This window comes from Myotis yumanensis, unplaced genomic scaffold, assembly GCF_028538775.1.
Source record: "Myotis yumanensis isolate MYYU_CA2020_CCGP unplaced genomic scaffold, mMyoYum1.0.hap1 SCAF_12, whole genome shotgun sequence".
Taxonomy (NCBI): domain Eukaryota; kingdom Metazoa; phylum Chordata; class Mammalia; order Chiroptera; family Vespertilionidae; genus Myotis; species Myotis yumanensis.
Window position 1 is genome coordinate 21,665,430 of NW_027223763.1, and position 15,896 is coordinate 21,681,325.

General features: G+C 44.5%; 1 protein-coding gene across 7 annotated transcripts in view; it reads right to left on the reverse strand.

Annotated features, from left to right (window-relative positions):
• FKTN (fukutin) overlaps positions 1-10,107 on the reverse strand; it is a 56,662-nt gene extending 46,555 nt beyond the window's left edge. For 3 of the 7 annotated variants that reach the window (XM_070430979.1, XM_070430978.1, XM_070430985.1), the window contains exons 1-3: positions 5,634-8,818; positions 4,025-4,231; positions 248-307 (exon numbers count right to left, since the gene is read on the reverse strand). In XM_070430979.1, coding sequence (XP_070287080.1) covers positions 248-307; positions 4,025-4,231; positions 5,634-5,825 — 459 coding nt within the window. In that variant the 5' untranslated portion in view covers positions 5,826-8,818. The other 4 variants (XM_070430981.1, XM_070430984.1, XM_070430982.1 and 1 more) reach the window with 4 other exon arrangements.
• Positions 10,108-15,896: the final 5,789 nt, after the last annotated feature.

Sequence of the window (15,896 nt, forward strand, 5' to 3'; positions counted from 1 at the left end):
TGACTCTCTCTCAGTGAACTAAGGATAACAATGTACCTACTTGTTAGAGTTTCCATGAGGACTAAATGAGATACTGAATATAAAGCACTTGGCATACGGCCGGCCCATTCCCCTTGACCACCTACCCCGACTCCTCACCAAGGTAGCTATTATCACTGTCATCATTCAGCAAATACTTATTGAGTATATAAACGAATAAACTAAAATGAACATTGTAGTTAAGGAATTTCTTGCTTATTGTACATACCCACTGTATGCTATCAAATCCAATTCGGCTTCCTTTGGATTTTGATAAACCAGCTCCATTCTAGGAAGATAACAAAAGAACATTTTGGTAAGTTCAGTAACCAGCAAGAAACATTACATTTAGGGAAGGCATGAGATTCAAACTGCGTAATTGGTTCACAGTCTATAATAATAAAAGTGTAATATGCTAATTAGAACGGAGGACCTTCCAGAAGAAGCCGGGGCTGCGAGGGAAGCTCGGGTCCCAGATGCCTGCCAGCAGCCAGAGGGAAGCCTGGGTCCCGGGTGCCAGAGGGAAGCTGGTGTCGGCAGTCAGGGGAAGGAAGGCCTACTCTTGCACGAATTTCATGCATCGGGCTCTAGTCATTAATAGGCATTCAGCAAATATCTATTTTCATAGAGTTATGAGCTAAGAATTCTACAATTATACATCTATCCAAGATAGAAAACAATGACAGATTGCAATAAGCTAATTAAGTTGTTAAACAATAAAATATACATGGCCAACATCTCCAAACTAATTAATTTCCATCAATAAATAGCAAACTCTTTGCTATTCTAAATCTCTTTTGGGGGATTAGGATTTTTCCATTTAGCTCTACATCCCTAAGTTCAGCTTATCTCCACACAATGAGTTAGTGTTAGGACACCTTGGCAAAATGGTAAGAAAGTATAATATTTATTGAGCAGCTCCTAAGTGTACTGTGTTTGACACTTCCATACATGAATAATGTACTCTCATCTATCCCACATAACAATCCTGCACAGTAGGCATTGTTTCTTTTTCACAGCTCCAATGCTCATACTTTTCCTAACATACATCATAATTTCAAATGTTGAGGTTGTTTTTTATTTTTTTTAAAATATATTTTTATTGATTTCAGAGAGGAAGAGAGAGAGAGAGAGAGAGACAGGGAGAGAGGGAGAGAGGGAGAGAGAGAGAGAGAAGGAAACATCAATGATGAGAGAGAATCATTGATCGGCTGCCTCCTGCACGCCCCCTACTGGGGATGGAGCCAACAACCCGGGAATGTGCCCTGACCAGGAATCGAACCATGACCTCCTGGTTCATAGGTCAATGCTCAACCACTGAGCCAAGCTGGCTGGGCAAATGTTAAGGTTTTTTAAAAAATGTTTTTTAAAATACTCAGGCATGTTTTTTAAAATACTCAGGCTTAAAGAATCAGTTTTCATCAGATAAGCCCCCAAATACTTTGAAAGTAACAGGAAAAGAATGTCTAATGCAGGGGTGGGCAAACTTTTTGACTCGAGGGCCACAATGGGTTCTTAAACTGGACCGGAGGGCCGGAACAAAAGCATGAATGGAGTGTTTGTGTGAACTAATATAAATTCAAAGTAAACATCATTACATAAAAGGGTACGGTCTTTTTTTTTTTTTTAGTTTTATTCATTTCAAGCGGGCCATAGTTTGCCCACGGCTGGTCTAATGTCTAGAGACAAGAGGGAAACTTTCAAGCTCAAAGAAGATCCAATTGGTTTCTTATGTCTTGAATGTGTTCTTTCTCTACAAGGTATAAAAGGGAGGATATTGAAGAACAATTAGAACAGTCTCACCCTAAAAATGAAATGTGATCCAAGTTTCTAAAAAGACTCATCTCACCTTAAACGACAAACTAACTCAAGGGCAGGGAGGAAATTCAATTCACCTTTGCATTGCCATGTCTATCATGGTGCCTGGTAATTAGTAAATGCTCAATAAAAGTTTGTTAAATGGAGGGAAGGAGGGAAGAAAGGAAGGAGGGATATACTGAGTAATTAAAGCGGGGTCAGAACTGGTCTCTCCTCACAAGCTCAGCAATTTAGACAGTAACATTTTAATAGCAAGGGATATTTGAGAAAAAAACAACAAAGAGGCAGCTCTGTAATTCCCGTCAGTATAAAAACAGGATATTGCCCTAACCCAGTGACGGCGAACCTTTTGAGCTCGGCGTGTCAGCATTTTGAAAAACCCTAACTTAACTCTGGTGCTGTGTCACATATAGAAATTTTTTAATATTTGCAACCATAGTAAAACAAAGACTTACATTTTTGATATTTATTTTATATATTTAAATGCCATTTAACAAAGAAAACTCAACCAAAAAAATGAGTTCGCGTGTCACCTCTAACACGCATGTCATAGGTTCGCCATCACTACCCTAACCGGTTTGGCTCAGTGGATAGAGCGTCGGTCTGCAGACTCAAGGGTCCCAGGTTCGATTCCGGTCAAGGGCATGTACCTTGGTTGCGGGCACATACCCAGTAGGGAGTGTGCAGGAGGCAGCTGATTGATGTCTCTCTCTCATCGATGTTTCTAACTCTCTATCCTTCTCCCTTCCTCTCTGTAAAAAATCAATAAAATATATTTCTTTAAAAATTAAAAACAGGATATTATCCCCCCTTTCTTAAAACAATTTTTAAAAAACCCTCTTGACTTCTCTTTTCCAACTAACAATTTTCTGTCCTTTATAGCAAAACTCTGAATGGCTGTGTGTTTTCATTGCCTCTAATTGCTCTCCTTCCACGAATTCCCTTGAGCTTAAATTCACTCTGGACTTGTCTTATTTGATCTATCAAGAATTGCTGTTCGCTCTGTCTCTCTTAAACACTGCATTAACGTGGCCCTCAGGATCCCTATACGTTTGGTCTCCCTGCTATTTCTCTCTGGCTACTCCTTCTGAGCCTCATTTCCTGTTCTTTCCACCTTTCTGACATGCTGGAGGCTACCAAAGCTCAGACCATGACACTTTCCTCTCTTATTCACTCTACGTTCATTTCCTTGGTAACCCGTCTACTCCCATGGCTTTAAATACCATCTCCCAATTAATATTCCCAACTAGACCAGTTCTTTGAAATCCAAACTTATATACCCATTGTCTATTCACTTGGATGTCAAATAGGCATCTCAAGCTTTACATGTGCAGAAAAACCCCCTCCTGATCATCACTATTCCTCAGTTTCTCCTAGTCTTTCCCATCTCAGTAAATAACTTCTACTTTCCAATTATCTAGACCAAAAATACTATAGTTCCCCAATCTTTTCTGCCTTTCATATCCTACACCTAGTCCACCAACAAGTCCTGATAGCTCTTCTTTCCACTTCTCCACCACTAACACTCTAGTCTAAGCCATCAGCACCTCATGTAAATTACTAGAATCACCCTCTCACTCAGTGATTCTCAACCTGTGGGTCACGACCCCTGGGGGGGGGGGTTCGAACGACCCTTTCACAGGGGTCGCCTAAGACCATCAGAAAACACATATATAATTACATATTGTTTTTGTGATTAATCACTATGCTTTAATTATGTTCAATTTGTAACAATGAAATTGGGGGTCACCACAACATGAGGAACTATATTAAAGGGTCGCGGCATTAGGAAGGTTGAGAACCACTGCAGTCTAACACTGCTCTGTGTTTCGGGTCCTGCTCCTACAATCTATTTCCACAGAGATGTTCTATCAAACTTATTTATCATTGATTTCTTTTCCATGAGAGGCAATCTGTTTAGAAGAATAAGAATTTTTATATAACTACATCAGCAATAGATTAAACATCACTAAAGCCTGGCACCTTTGACTTTTAGTGTGTTGTTAGAATAACATTTAATTGCAATTTTGAGCTGCTTGTTATACCCACAAAGATGGAAATTGCAGTAAGAAATATTTCTGCAAAGATTTGAAAAACTGTGATTAATTTATGTGCTGCACAAGGGAAGTATTTAGAAAAACATACAGCTAAAATGACGCCTAGTGATGAGAAAAGAGAAAAAAATTACCTTTGCTGATAAATAGTGCTTGTAGTAGTACAACTGAAATATCAGAAACGCAGAACTTGTCAAAGTTAAAAGTGCCAAAATCACGTTCTTATTGATTCTATTCATCAGTCTGTGGTGCTCACTTGATTGTCTTTTGAAAGTAACCCAGTTGGTTTCATCTTTTTGGATGAGAAGATAATCTTGTTTTTCATGAACAAAAAGATATTTCTAAAGAGAAGACAAAAATCTGTTTTTAATTTTTCACCTCTAATAACCAACAACTTAAGAAAAAGTTATCTAAAGCTCTATAGAACAGTCTTTGATTTGGTAATTTCCTATCCTGAAGAAGTAATCAGTTCTGAGATAAACATGAAAGAACAAAAATGTTTATCAGGACATTCTTTACAACTGCAAATAACAAAAACCATAAACAAGATCTGTATAAAAACTGACCAACAGAGATTAGGGGCTTCTCCCCGACAGTTCCTGACTCAGTAGATCTGGTGTGGGACCTCAATTTACATTTCTGACAAGTTCTAGATGCTGCTGCTGCTGACCATGCTGAGAACCACTTCCACAGGTAGAAGAAATCAAGGAAGTTTTGGTCAAGGAACATCATCTGTAGGATAGTTCTTTGTTGTTTTTTGTCATCTAGGTAGGATGTATCAGTTTTTACAAATATCCCATGTATGTTTTCAGTTTTTGCAAGTGTAAAGGCCATGAGAAAAATTTTTGTTCTTTCATCTTTAGACCCATCTGATTATTTCTTTAGGACAAGAAATTTAATATCATTCTACTTTTTCTTACCACTTCTCCACTGTTTGATTTTGGTTAAATATATTTAGTTCTTCAAAGGTTTATCTTTATTCCTTTAAATATACTAACACCTCTATTACTTGATGTCTAAACTTTATGGTTTTTGTTCTCTAGCTAAAAATAAGAGGAAACAGCAAATTTAAACTACCTCCTACCTTCTCTTTCAATCCTGACTTTTATTAGTTATTTTTACCTTGTTACAGTTCTATTATATTCTACTAGAGGCCCGGTGCACGAAACTTGTGCATGTGTGTGTGTGTGGGGGGGGTGTCACCTCAGCCCAGCCTGCACCCTCTCCAATCCAGGACCCCTTGGGGGATGTCCGACTGCCGGTTTAGGCCCGATCCCAGGGATCGGGCCTAAACCGGCAGTCGGACATCCCTTTCACAATCCTGGACCGCTGGCTCCTAATCGCTCACCTGCCTGCCTGCCTGGTTGCCCCTAACTGCCCCCCCAGCTCACCTGGTCACCCCTTACTACCCCCCTGCCCGTCTGGTCGCCCCCAACTGGCCCAGTGATCCCTAACTGCCCCTCTCACCAGCCTGGTTGCTCCCAACTGCATCCCCCACTGGCCTAGTCGCCCCTCACTGCCCCCCCGCCAGCCTAATCACCCCCAACTGCCCACCGTGCCGGCCTGGTTGCCCCCAACTGCCCCCACCCCCCCCGCCAGCCTGGTCACCCCTCACGGCCCCTCCGCTGGCCTGGTTGCCTCTTACTACCCCCCTGCCGACTTGGTCACCCCCAACTGCCCCTCCTGCCAGCCTGGTTGCCCCTCTAGGCCCCTCCTCTGGCCTGGTCACCCCATGCAACCTACTTGTTCAGTCGTTTTGTCATCCTCACTAAACCCGCCAGCCTGGTCGTAGCAGCCATCTTGTGAGGGCGTGAGGGTTATTTTGCATATTACCACTTTACTATATAGAATAACTACAAATCTCACCATTATTTTGGCCTTATTGTTAGTTACTATGTTCCCTGCCATTCCTTTTGCTGTACGATCTCTGTTCATTTACTGGATGGCTGATATTCATCTTCTCACAGTTCACCAAAAAGAACTTATGGGTATTATTTACCCTGAATTCTTGCATTGTTCAAAAACAATTGTCAATTGACAGTTTGTTTTGAAGTTACAATATCTTTACCCTGATGACTTATAAGCTTTATACCATTCTCCTGTTATGCTAAATATTCCCGACAATATCTGCCTTCCCCCAGCACTCCAGTATATGTAAGTTAATCATTTTAATAGGATGAGCAAAGAATGCATTCCTTATCTTTGAAATCAATTTTTAAAAAACTAGTATGTAAAGATGTTGATGACTGTTCTATTAGTTTTTCCTCACTGTGTGCCCTACAGTCTGTAGAATCGATTTCTTGTTTGTGCAAAGTTTTCTTAAGTTATGTTTGAATATGTTTCTGTTCCAATGTTTAATTCTCTATTTCCAGAGCTACAAGCAAGCACTTGTTTCATCTCCTTTCATTCCCATTTCACTTTGTTCAACTTTCAAAAGCCTGTCATCATGTCCTTTACTGAGTTAATTCTTTTTGTTTCCAATGTGCCCTTTTATTTCTGATTTTCTTTTTCTTTCCCTTTTGCTATTTCCATTTCTTTTTTATATGTTTTTATTGATTTTTAGAGAGAGAGGAAAGAAAAGGGAAAGATAGAAACATTGGTGAGAGAGAAACATCAACTTCGATCAGCTGCTTCCTGCAAGCCTCCTTCTGGGGATGGAGCCAGCAACCCTGGCATGTGCCCTGAGAATCCTGGTGCCTGGGTCAATGCACAACCACTGAACCACAGTGGCCGGGCTTTCATTTCCTTTTGTGAGCTCTACCAGATCATAATTACCATATACTGTTTTCTTACTACTTCTTCCTAGCTCTTGGGCCAATTAATTTTGTTTCTTATTTTTAAAAAGTAGTTGCTTCATTAAATTTGTTAGTCCAATACACTTTTTTCATGGGGCCTTTGTCACTTACCTTTTTTCTCCTTTCTTCTTATAATATTTTTGTATAGACACTGTGCCCATTTCTTTAATTATTACTTCTCTTTGAGTGATGTGAGCTCCTTCCTGATCAGTTACTTGCAAGATTGTGGAAGAAACAAGCTGTGTTCTGATCCAGAGGATACTCTCTGGAACACAAGAAAGCTCTTTATGACAGAGCGTTTTGTGCATGTTTATGTGTGGGAGAGACAGAGAGTACATGTGTGAGAATAACTATGAAAAAGGTGTTTAGCCATAACTTCTTGCCTCACAAAGAGAGCGCTACCTTCAAAGACAGTGTATCTGCTTGCTGTCTCTTGGGCTCTTCCTTTCTTGCTGGTTCACGGTGCCAAACAATACAAGGAAGCTCCCACTGCCTTCCTACGTATCCTGACCCCACTGCAAACCGATCTCCCTCCTCGTTCGGCCAGCTCTACCTGAGACCTCTTCTACCAACATCCTCTTTTAATTTCTTCCTGCTTATATCTGACAACCCTTTCTCAAATATTTTGATTTGGGGTGACAGGACTCCTAGTTTCATTCAAGCTGTGATCCTTATCTTTATTCGCCTTGCTTTTTCAAAGTAATTTCAGATAGCAGGGGGCACAAATGACTTTACTTTGCCAACTTAAATCAGAAGTATTGGTTTGGGGTCTTAAAACAAGCCAAATGAGCTTCCAGAGCTGAAGCCTATATAAAGCAGATACTCTAAGAAATTATATTAGGCCAATAAACCACTAGAGAGAAATTACATCAACAGTGACATGAATAATCCACTAGAGCTACAGATAAATCACATGTGGGGCAAAAGTAGGTTTACCCCTGTAAGTACACAAAACTTTGAGTTTATTCTTGTATTATTAGTTTTAATTACTGTATTATTTTCTACACAAACAACTGTAAACTCACTTTTGTCCTCTCCCCTGTATATTAAGCAAAGATAACTGAATATATCATGATCATTTTCTATCTCCTAAAACTTGGAAAACAAGAGACATAAAATAACATTGATGATATTAAATTTTGTTGTCAGCGAAAATCTGCTAAAATAAAACAATAAACTCCGATAAAGGCAGCTCACAAGATAATATCCTTCATTTTCAAGATTTCAGCTCAGCTTTCTGTACGTGTATAAATCGTGCATCAATGTATACCAATTCCTAATGAAATCTAAAGTGGCATTCGGACTGTGCCAAAGCTCAGCCTCTTCTACACCTGAATTAATAACTGGGAAGGAAAGCATAAAAGGCCCATACAAACCACTACACAAACATAAAGTTCAAATTAATATCTTGTTCTCTCTTTGGACACATCTCTAATCTAAATTAATTCTTACATGAAATAAGCCTCCAAAACACATCATCACTTAACTGCATTTTTATTATCAAGATGATATCCAATTAACTACACTGCATTATTTTCTATAAATGCCAAGGCAATTCAATTGCAAAAAAGGAATACTAGCCTGTCAAAACATTCCGTTTTGCTAGCACTATCTCTACATTAGGAATGGCGTTACTTCTTTAAAATGAATAATGTGACACTTAAAAAAAAAATAAGATACTCAAAAACGTTTCACTGGTTCTCTACTACCTACAAATAAAGTTCGAACTCCATACAATGGCGTCCAAGGGTATTCACAATCTGACTGAACACAGGCAAATTGTCTAGGCGTTCTCCCTCCTCACACCCTCCATGGTTTTGCCCACGTATTCCTGGAGCACACCCCACACTTGCCTGCCTCCGTGGTTTTTACTCCCTCTTGCCTGAAATGCTCGCATCCATTTCCACAAGACCAGTTCTACACCTCTTCTCTGAGCTCCTTTCAAATGACCCTTCTTTTGTGACATTTTCCACGCTCTTCCCAATCAGAAGTGACCTCTTCTGGCTCTAAGCCCCTACTCTCACCTTGCAGGGGATAAATATGTACTCTCTAACGCAACAGGCAAACACGCCAAAGAACTGTTCAGCACTGCAGGTAAAATGATAAATACCATACAGTTCCTGTCTTCTAAGGGTTTAGAGGTGAGTGTAAGCGTTTTCAAAAGAAGCATGGTCATGAGCTTAAATAGCCCACGCATCTACGGGTTCTAATGCCAACACGAGGTTCATATAAATATGGAGTCTTCCAGCACAGAACTATTCTCAGAGGACGTGGGCGCAGCCTGGAACGAGTGCACGAACCGGGACCGGGCGGTGGAGGAGGAACGGGCAGGTCCGTTTCCCAGCGAATCTTTAATGGACCACGGGCGTCAGAGCCGTCCATCCCCTCCGTCCTCGGGCCTGCGGTAGCCACAGCCCGACTGGCCGGCCACACACACACACACACACACACACACACCCCTCCCCTCCTCCTCCTCAGCAATTTTACTCTGTGTCCAGACATGAAAAAGGTTGTAGAAAGCAGGGAGGCTCAACGAGCAATGAGCTGCCCCCTGTTCCCGGAGAAACTGACGATGGCGATGACACCGAACCCAGGTCTCCAGACCCCCGGCCAACGCTCCCCGCGGTCACCTCTACACGGGCCGGGCCATTCCCTCCGCCCCGACCGATGCCGCGGACAAAAGCGAGACGTCCGAGCCGGGAAACTTGATGTAGCAAGGCGAGCAGCGTCCCCCCGTGATGGGGCACAGAAAGGGGTGCTTCAGTGAACACCCTCCAAATGAACGAAAAGCTGAGCCCAGGGGGAAGCACCAGGAGAGAGAGGGGGTAGTTGATCAAATGACGCCCTCCTGGTAACGCTGTAGGAGCTGCGCGGCCCACGGAGGCACCCCCACCCCAGGGCATCGCGGTCCCTCCGCTGAGGCCCAGGCCCCGGCCACTCCCCTGACAGGCAGGGCGCCCACCGGGCCTCCGGGCCTCCGCGCCGGGCACACGCCGGCCCACGGCCGCCCGGTCCCCCGCCCGCCGCCGGGTCTCCCGCCCATCCCCAGGCGGCTTTCCCGACCGGCTCCAGCGCCACTCCCCCACCGGGTCCTCCAAGGGTCTGGGTCGTCCCCCACGACGGAACCCGTCCCACTCCGAGGATTTTACTTGCTGACACGCCCGGAGCGTGGGAAGGACCGCCCGAGGGGACGTCCGCCACGGGGCGCTCGGGGACCGACCCCGAGGGGCCCCCTCCCGGAGCGCGCTCACCCCGGGGCCCGCCCCGACCGCCGGGGGACGCCCTGCGAGGACCCCCGAGCCCCAGGCGACACCTGCCTGACACACCCGCCCATCCCCGGCGACTCCGCAGAGCCTCCCATCTCTTACCTCACCGACGGCGGTGGTAACTGCTTTACGGCACTCACGGCAACCGCTGCAAAAGGGGCCGTCAAGTGCGGGGCGGCGGGCGCGCGCTGGTGGGTGTCGGCGGCCTTCCCACCTTCGCCGCCCGCCTCGGCGCGTCCGGGACTCCTGCAGGGCCCCCCCCCCCGGAGGGTACGGCTGAGCCCGGGCGACGTCCAGGCTAAGGCCCTTCCTCCCTCGTCGCGGGAACCACAGCCGGCACCGAGGCGGCCCGCGCCTTTAGGGAGCGGACCGAGAATCGGAGAGGCACCTGCCGAGCTGTTTGCAGATGAAAGCACAGGCTGCCAGTTCGATGTGAGTTCCAGGTAAACGACGAGTACTTTCCAGGATAACCCCTGACTGCGGAATGGTGCCCTCAGGTGCGTTTTCGTTGCTCAGGAGGTTGAAGGGCACGCGCGGCACCCACGCTCCCGCGGCTGGTGGGCCCGGTTCGGTCTGGGAATGGACACGCACGCGGTTCCGGAACCGGCTCTCTACCTTCTAACAGTGTAAATAATCCAAAAGACCAGCTGTCAATCAACTTTGACGTTAATTTTGGAAACTATAACGCATTAAATAGTAGTCATTTCTACAAAAATTATCAGCTTATAGTAAAAACTGAAAATACCCCCCTCATATATTTGTCTTCTAAACTGACTTTTGGAAGAGTATAAAAAATGAAAAATCTTTTTCCTATTTCCTAGGGTTATGACCTATAGCCGTTTGTTTTTCCTTCCAGGAAATTTGTGTACGTACAAGCTTCTTCTGGAGAAGTCCTCATTACTTAGAACTAGTTTTTCTGTATTCCTAGAGCTTCTTGTTGGTAGGTTAATAAAAAATGTAGGTAATATCCAGAAGAAGGAAGTTATCACACTAATGGGACCATCGGACACAGGTGTTAACTTTAGGGACCTAAAATGGGAAATTTTGAGCATCCAAATGAGTAACTGTTATTGACTGAAACACATCAAATATATAAAAATTTTTGCTTCATAATGATTTCTTAAAATTGAAACTCATTAGTCATATTTGAAAGTTTCCAGGCCACCAACTCATTATCCTGAAACTTGATAAAGGAAAAAATAAGTATTTATCCTGCCTTTCTTGTATGAATTGCATTTCAGTGTAACCAAAATGCTAATGAAAATCACATCTGATAAATAATGAATGATTGAACAAACACCAGTTTGTTACTCCAATGAAATAATATAAAGGACAACACTCATCAATAGATGCTAAATTTAAGGTGAAATGCTGGTGAGCAACTTTTTAGTAGATGAATTAGGCTGCCACCACCTGAACCCACTGATTAATCTTACCATTAAATCTGGGACAACCAGATATTATCTAAGTCCTAATGTGATGCAACAGAAAATACACAACATCACCTGTAAAGGATTCTTGTCTAAAAATTGAATCTACATTTAATAAAACTCTAGATTTAATGTCCGGTATAGAGAAGTGACCAGCATTTAACAAGGGGGGAAGCAACTACTACAAAATCAGAGATTTAAGAGACATATAACCAAATACAATGTGTGGACCTTGTCTGGATCCTAATTTGTTGAAAGCCACCATAAAAAAAACACACAATTTTGAGACAACTCAAATTTTAACATGTACTCAGTCATTAGATGATATTAGGATTGCTGTTAATTTTACTAAGAATGTTAACAGTGTGGCTGTGCTTAAAAAAATAATCATTGATGCATATTGCAATACTTATCCATGTCATTTTTAGATACCTTAAAGGATAGCAAACTTTAACAACTGATAAATCTAGGTGACGAGCATAAAGTTATTCATTAATAGCCTCTCCTTTTCTGTATGTTTGAAAATTGTGTAATAAAAATTAATATGAAAATAGCCCAGCCAGTGTTCTCAGTGGTTGAGCATCGACGCGGGGGTGGGGTGGGGGGGGTGTGGGAGGTAGCCGATTAATGATTCTCTCTCATCACTGATGTTTCTATCCCTATCTCCCTCTTCCTTCCTCTCTGAAATCAATAAAAATATATTTTAAAAAAGATAAGATCCCTTCTAGCTTTCACATTAAAAAAAGGGAGGGGGGTTAATCATTAGGTTCTTACAATTAAATACCTTTCAAGGTATTTGTTCCATGTAAATCTAAAAAAGACAGTTAAAGCAGAGTGTTTACACTGGCCAATATTTTGATTTGAGCTGTCTTTTTAAGCAAGGGTCAACAGATTGGAGTTTCTGTTTTTTCTTATGTAAATCACAGACATAATGTATCATCTATAATTTTTAGTGTGTTTCTTTAAAGTGGACCTGGAACTTAAAAATACAAGTGAAAGAACCTGAACTGAGAGTCTTAAGATTTTTCTTTTTTGCAGTCCTTATCATTTACAATTCTATCGAACACCTGACTTGACACCAACTTTTCTTAGATCTTCATCTCTAAAGTTTCCCCAACTTTCCTCATAAATAATTTTTCACACTCATATTTCATTGGATTATGTAATATTTAACATAATTACAGCAATGACTGCTACTGGCATAAACAGATTTGGGAATAAACAATTCACTAGAGGTAAACATACAACTTACTTCTCCAGGATACTAGGGAGGAGTCTGCAGTGAGCCTTCTAGTCAGTATGCTTTAATCTCGTTAGCCAATCCAGTTGAAGGAGGGGTACAAGGATGGGTAAAAACTGCCTTTATTATAAGCAAACATCCATCTTTTAAAAATCACTCAGTTGCAGGGCACGCACACATCCTAGACTACCCAACACTGTAGGGCCTGAAGCAAGAGTACAAATGGAGGCCAACCCTGACATATTTTAAAGTGTCTAAACAGGTAAGAATAAACTAGATTAGCCTGTTCTTCCCCCAAGCCCCTGGGTATGTCTCCATTTACTTCTAACTTCACCTTTGCCAGAAGGGCCCTGATATGCATGCATGTGGACTCCCCAGTCTGCATTACTAAACCACATCCTCACAAACTCCCGCCCCTTAAGTATGGAGGTGTATACACCTGTAGAGCATTCTGTCTTCAGGATGGACCTGGGAAAGAGGCCTGCATATGTTCTGGAAGCAAGTTTTGGGTTGGTTCAGCAGGGAATTCTACGCAGAGGAATGCAAACTCTGAGTGGGTGCATTCCCTTGGCTCCTTCACTTTTTCATTCCATGGAGGAACAACCAGAGTGAGGATCAGGGAAGGGACTCTTCTTGCCCAAGTCTTAGTGCATGAATATGCTCACGGTATCATCCTATCTAATAAAAGAGAAACATGGCAATTAGCCGTACGACCGCTACCCTTCCCATTGGCTAATCAGGGAGATATGCAAATTAACTGCCAACCAAGATGGTGGCCGGCAGCCAGGCAGCTGACGCGAAGAGGGAGGCTTGCTTGCTTCAGTGACGGAGGAAGCCAGGTTCCCCGCCTGCCTTGCCGGCCTCTCAGCTGCTCTCTAAGAAACATTGTAACAAATATAGAAGCTAAACCAAACCCCAGAAACCTGCTTTAGTCAGCCAGGCTTCAGCCAGCCGGGCCGCAACATTGTTTCAAATACAGAAGGTAAACAAAGGCCAGAAACCTGCTTTCAGCAGCGGAGGTCTCATAGCTGGAGCCGAGCCTCAGAGCTAAAGCTGGCCCAGAATTTTAAAAAAAAAGGAAAAAAGGACAGGTTGGGAGCTTCAGTCACCCGCCAGCCTGAAAACAGCCCTCAGCCCCTCACCCAGACTGGCCAGGCACCCCAGTGGGGACCCCCACCCTGAAGGGGGTGTGACCAGATGCAAACAGCCATCATCCCCTCATCCAGGCTGGCCAGGCACCCCAGTGGGGACCCCCACCCTGATCCAGGACACCCTTCAGGGCAAACCAGCTGGCCCCCACCCGTGCACCAGGCCTCTATCCTATATAGTAAAAGGGTAATATGCCTCCCAGCACCAGGATCAGCGGAGCCGCGAGGCCTCCCGGCACCGGGATCAGTGGAGCCGCGAGGCCTCCTGGCACTGGGATCAGCGTGACGGGGGCAGTGACCAAACCCCCTGATCGCCCTGCGGCTCTGTGTGTGACAGGGGGCGGGGCCACAACCTCCCTATCCACCCTGCTCTGTTCGTGACAGAGGAAGGCGCCCCAACCCCCTGATCTGCCCTGCTCTGTGTGTGGCATGGGGCGGTGCTCCAACTCCCCTATTGGCCCTACTCTGTGAGTGACAGGGGGGAGCTCCCCAACCCCCTGATCGCCCTGTGGCTCTGTGTGTGACAGGGTGCAGCACCCCAACCCCCCCCCCCATCGGCCCTGCCCTTAGTGTGACAGTGGCAGCGCCCCAACCCCCTGACCCGCCCTGCTCTGTGGGTGACGGGGGGAGCTCCTCAACCCCGATCGGCCCTGCTCTGTGCGTGACAGGGGGGAGATCCCCAACCCCCTGATGGGCCCTGCTGTGTGTGACGGGGGGAGCTCCCCAACCCCCTGATCGCCCTGCGGCTCTGTGTATGACAGGGTACGGAGCCCCAACCCCCCTGATGGGCCCTGCTCTGTGCGTGACGGGGTGGTGCCGCAACCTCCCTATCGACCCTGCCTTGAGTGTGACAGGGGGCGGTGCGCCCCAACCCCCCAATCGGCCCTACCCTGAGCGTGACTAGGGGTGGCATTGCAACCTCCCAATCCGCCCTGCTCTGTGCATGACAGGGGGCGGTGCCCCAACTCCCCAATTGGCCCTGCTCTGAGCCCGACCAGGGGCTGTACCTAGGGATTGGGCCTGCCCTCTGCCACCCGGGAGCAGGCCTAAGCCAGCAGGTCGTTATCTCCCGAGGGGTCCCAGACTGCGAGAGGGCACAGGCCAGGCTGAGGGACCCCCTCTCCCCCCCGAGTGCACAAATTTTTGTGCACCGAGCCTCTAGTTATACACACACACACACACACACACACACACATTGTTAGACTTGCTTTTTCCGTTTCATATCATGAATACTCTTCCACTAACAGCATATTCTGTAACAGCTGTGTAAAGTTTCTTGAAAATTCCACAATCTAATCATCCCAGCAACCTTCTGCAAAAGAAGCATAAACATATTACTAGTACCATGTGGTGTAACTATGAAATAGGGCGTAGTAAGGGAAACAGAAAAGTAGAGGGCACACAATTTCCTGAGCTCTTATCCCACAGAGATCCAGCTAGGGACAGCACTTCCCATAATGGTCTACATATTTCTAACATTTATGGATTGGGGGTGGGGGACGATGACAGGCAGAATATACCTGAACAAATACATAGCAACAGGAGCTTGCTACTGCAGCAAGTCAGAAAAGGGGAGCCTTCGGAATACAAGTCGCCCATTCTTTTTTCAGTTAACAATTAGTTTGCTTGTATTTGCCATCATAGTGAGTATATATATGAGAAATACCTAGAAATGGAATTACATTGTCAAAGGTAAGTGTATTTAAACTCTCGCTTTGCTAAATTGTTCTCCAGAAATCTTGCAGCAATCCACCCTCCATCTTTAATATGAGGCTACTGGTTTCTCAATATCTTTATCACACTCCTCTCTCCATGACTCAAGACTATCTAGTTCCCCTTCATTCTTCTCTTGGTGAAAATGATCTTAGTTACAGGAGCTCCAGCTTCATTTAGCCACTGATTGGTTTTCTTTTTTCTCCTAAATTGACTTAATGTTAGAAAACACATTTTAAGTTTTAGGTTCTAGTTCTTACTCTTAGCTACCATCGACCTGCAATCTGAGATGTGACAAGCTCCAAAGTCCCTAACTCCAAGCATGTTTCACCTTCCATCAATAGCTGCACTATCCTAAAACGGCAGCTACATAGAACTTTCCATCATTGCATGAAATTCTGTTGAAAGTAGTGC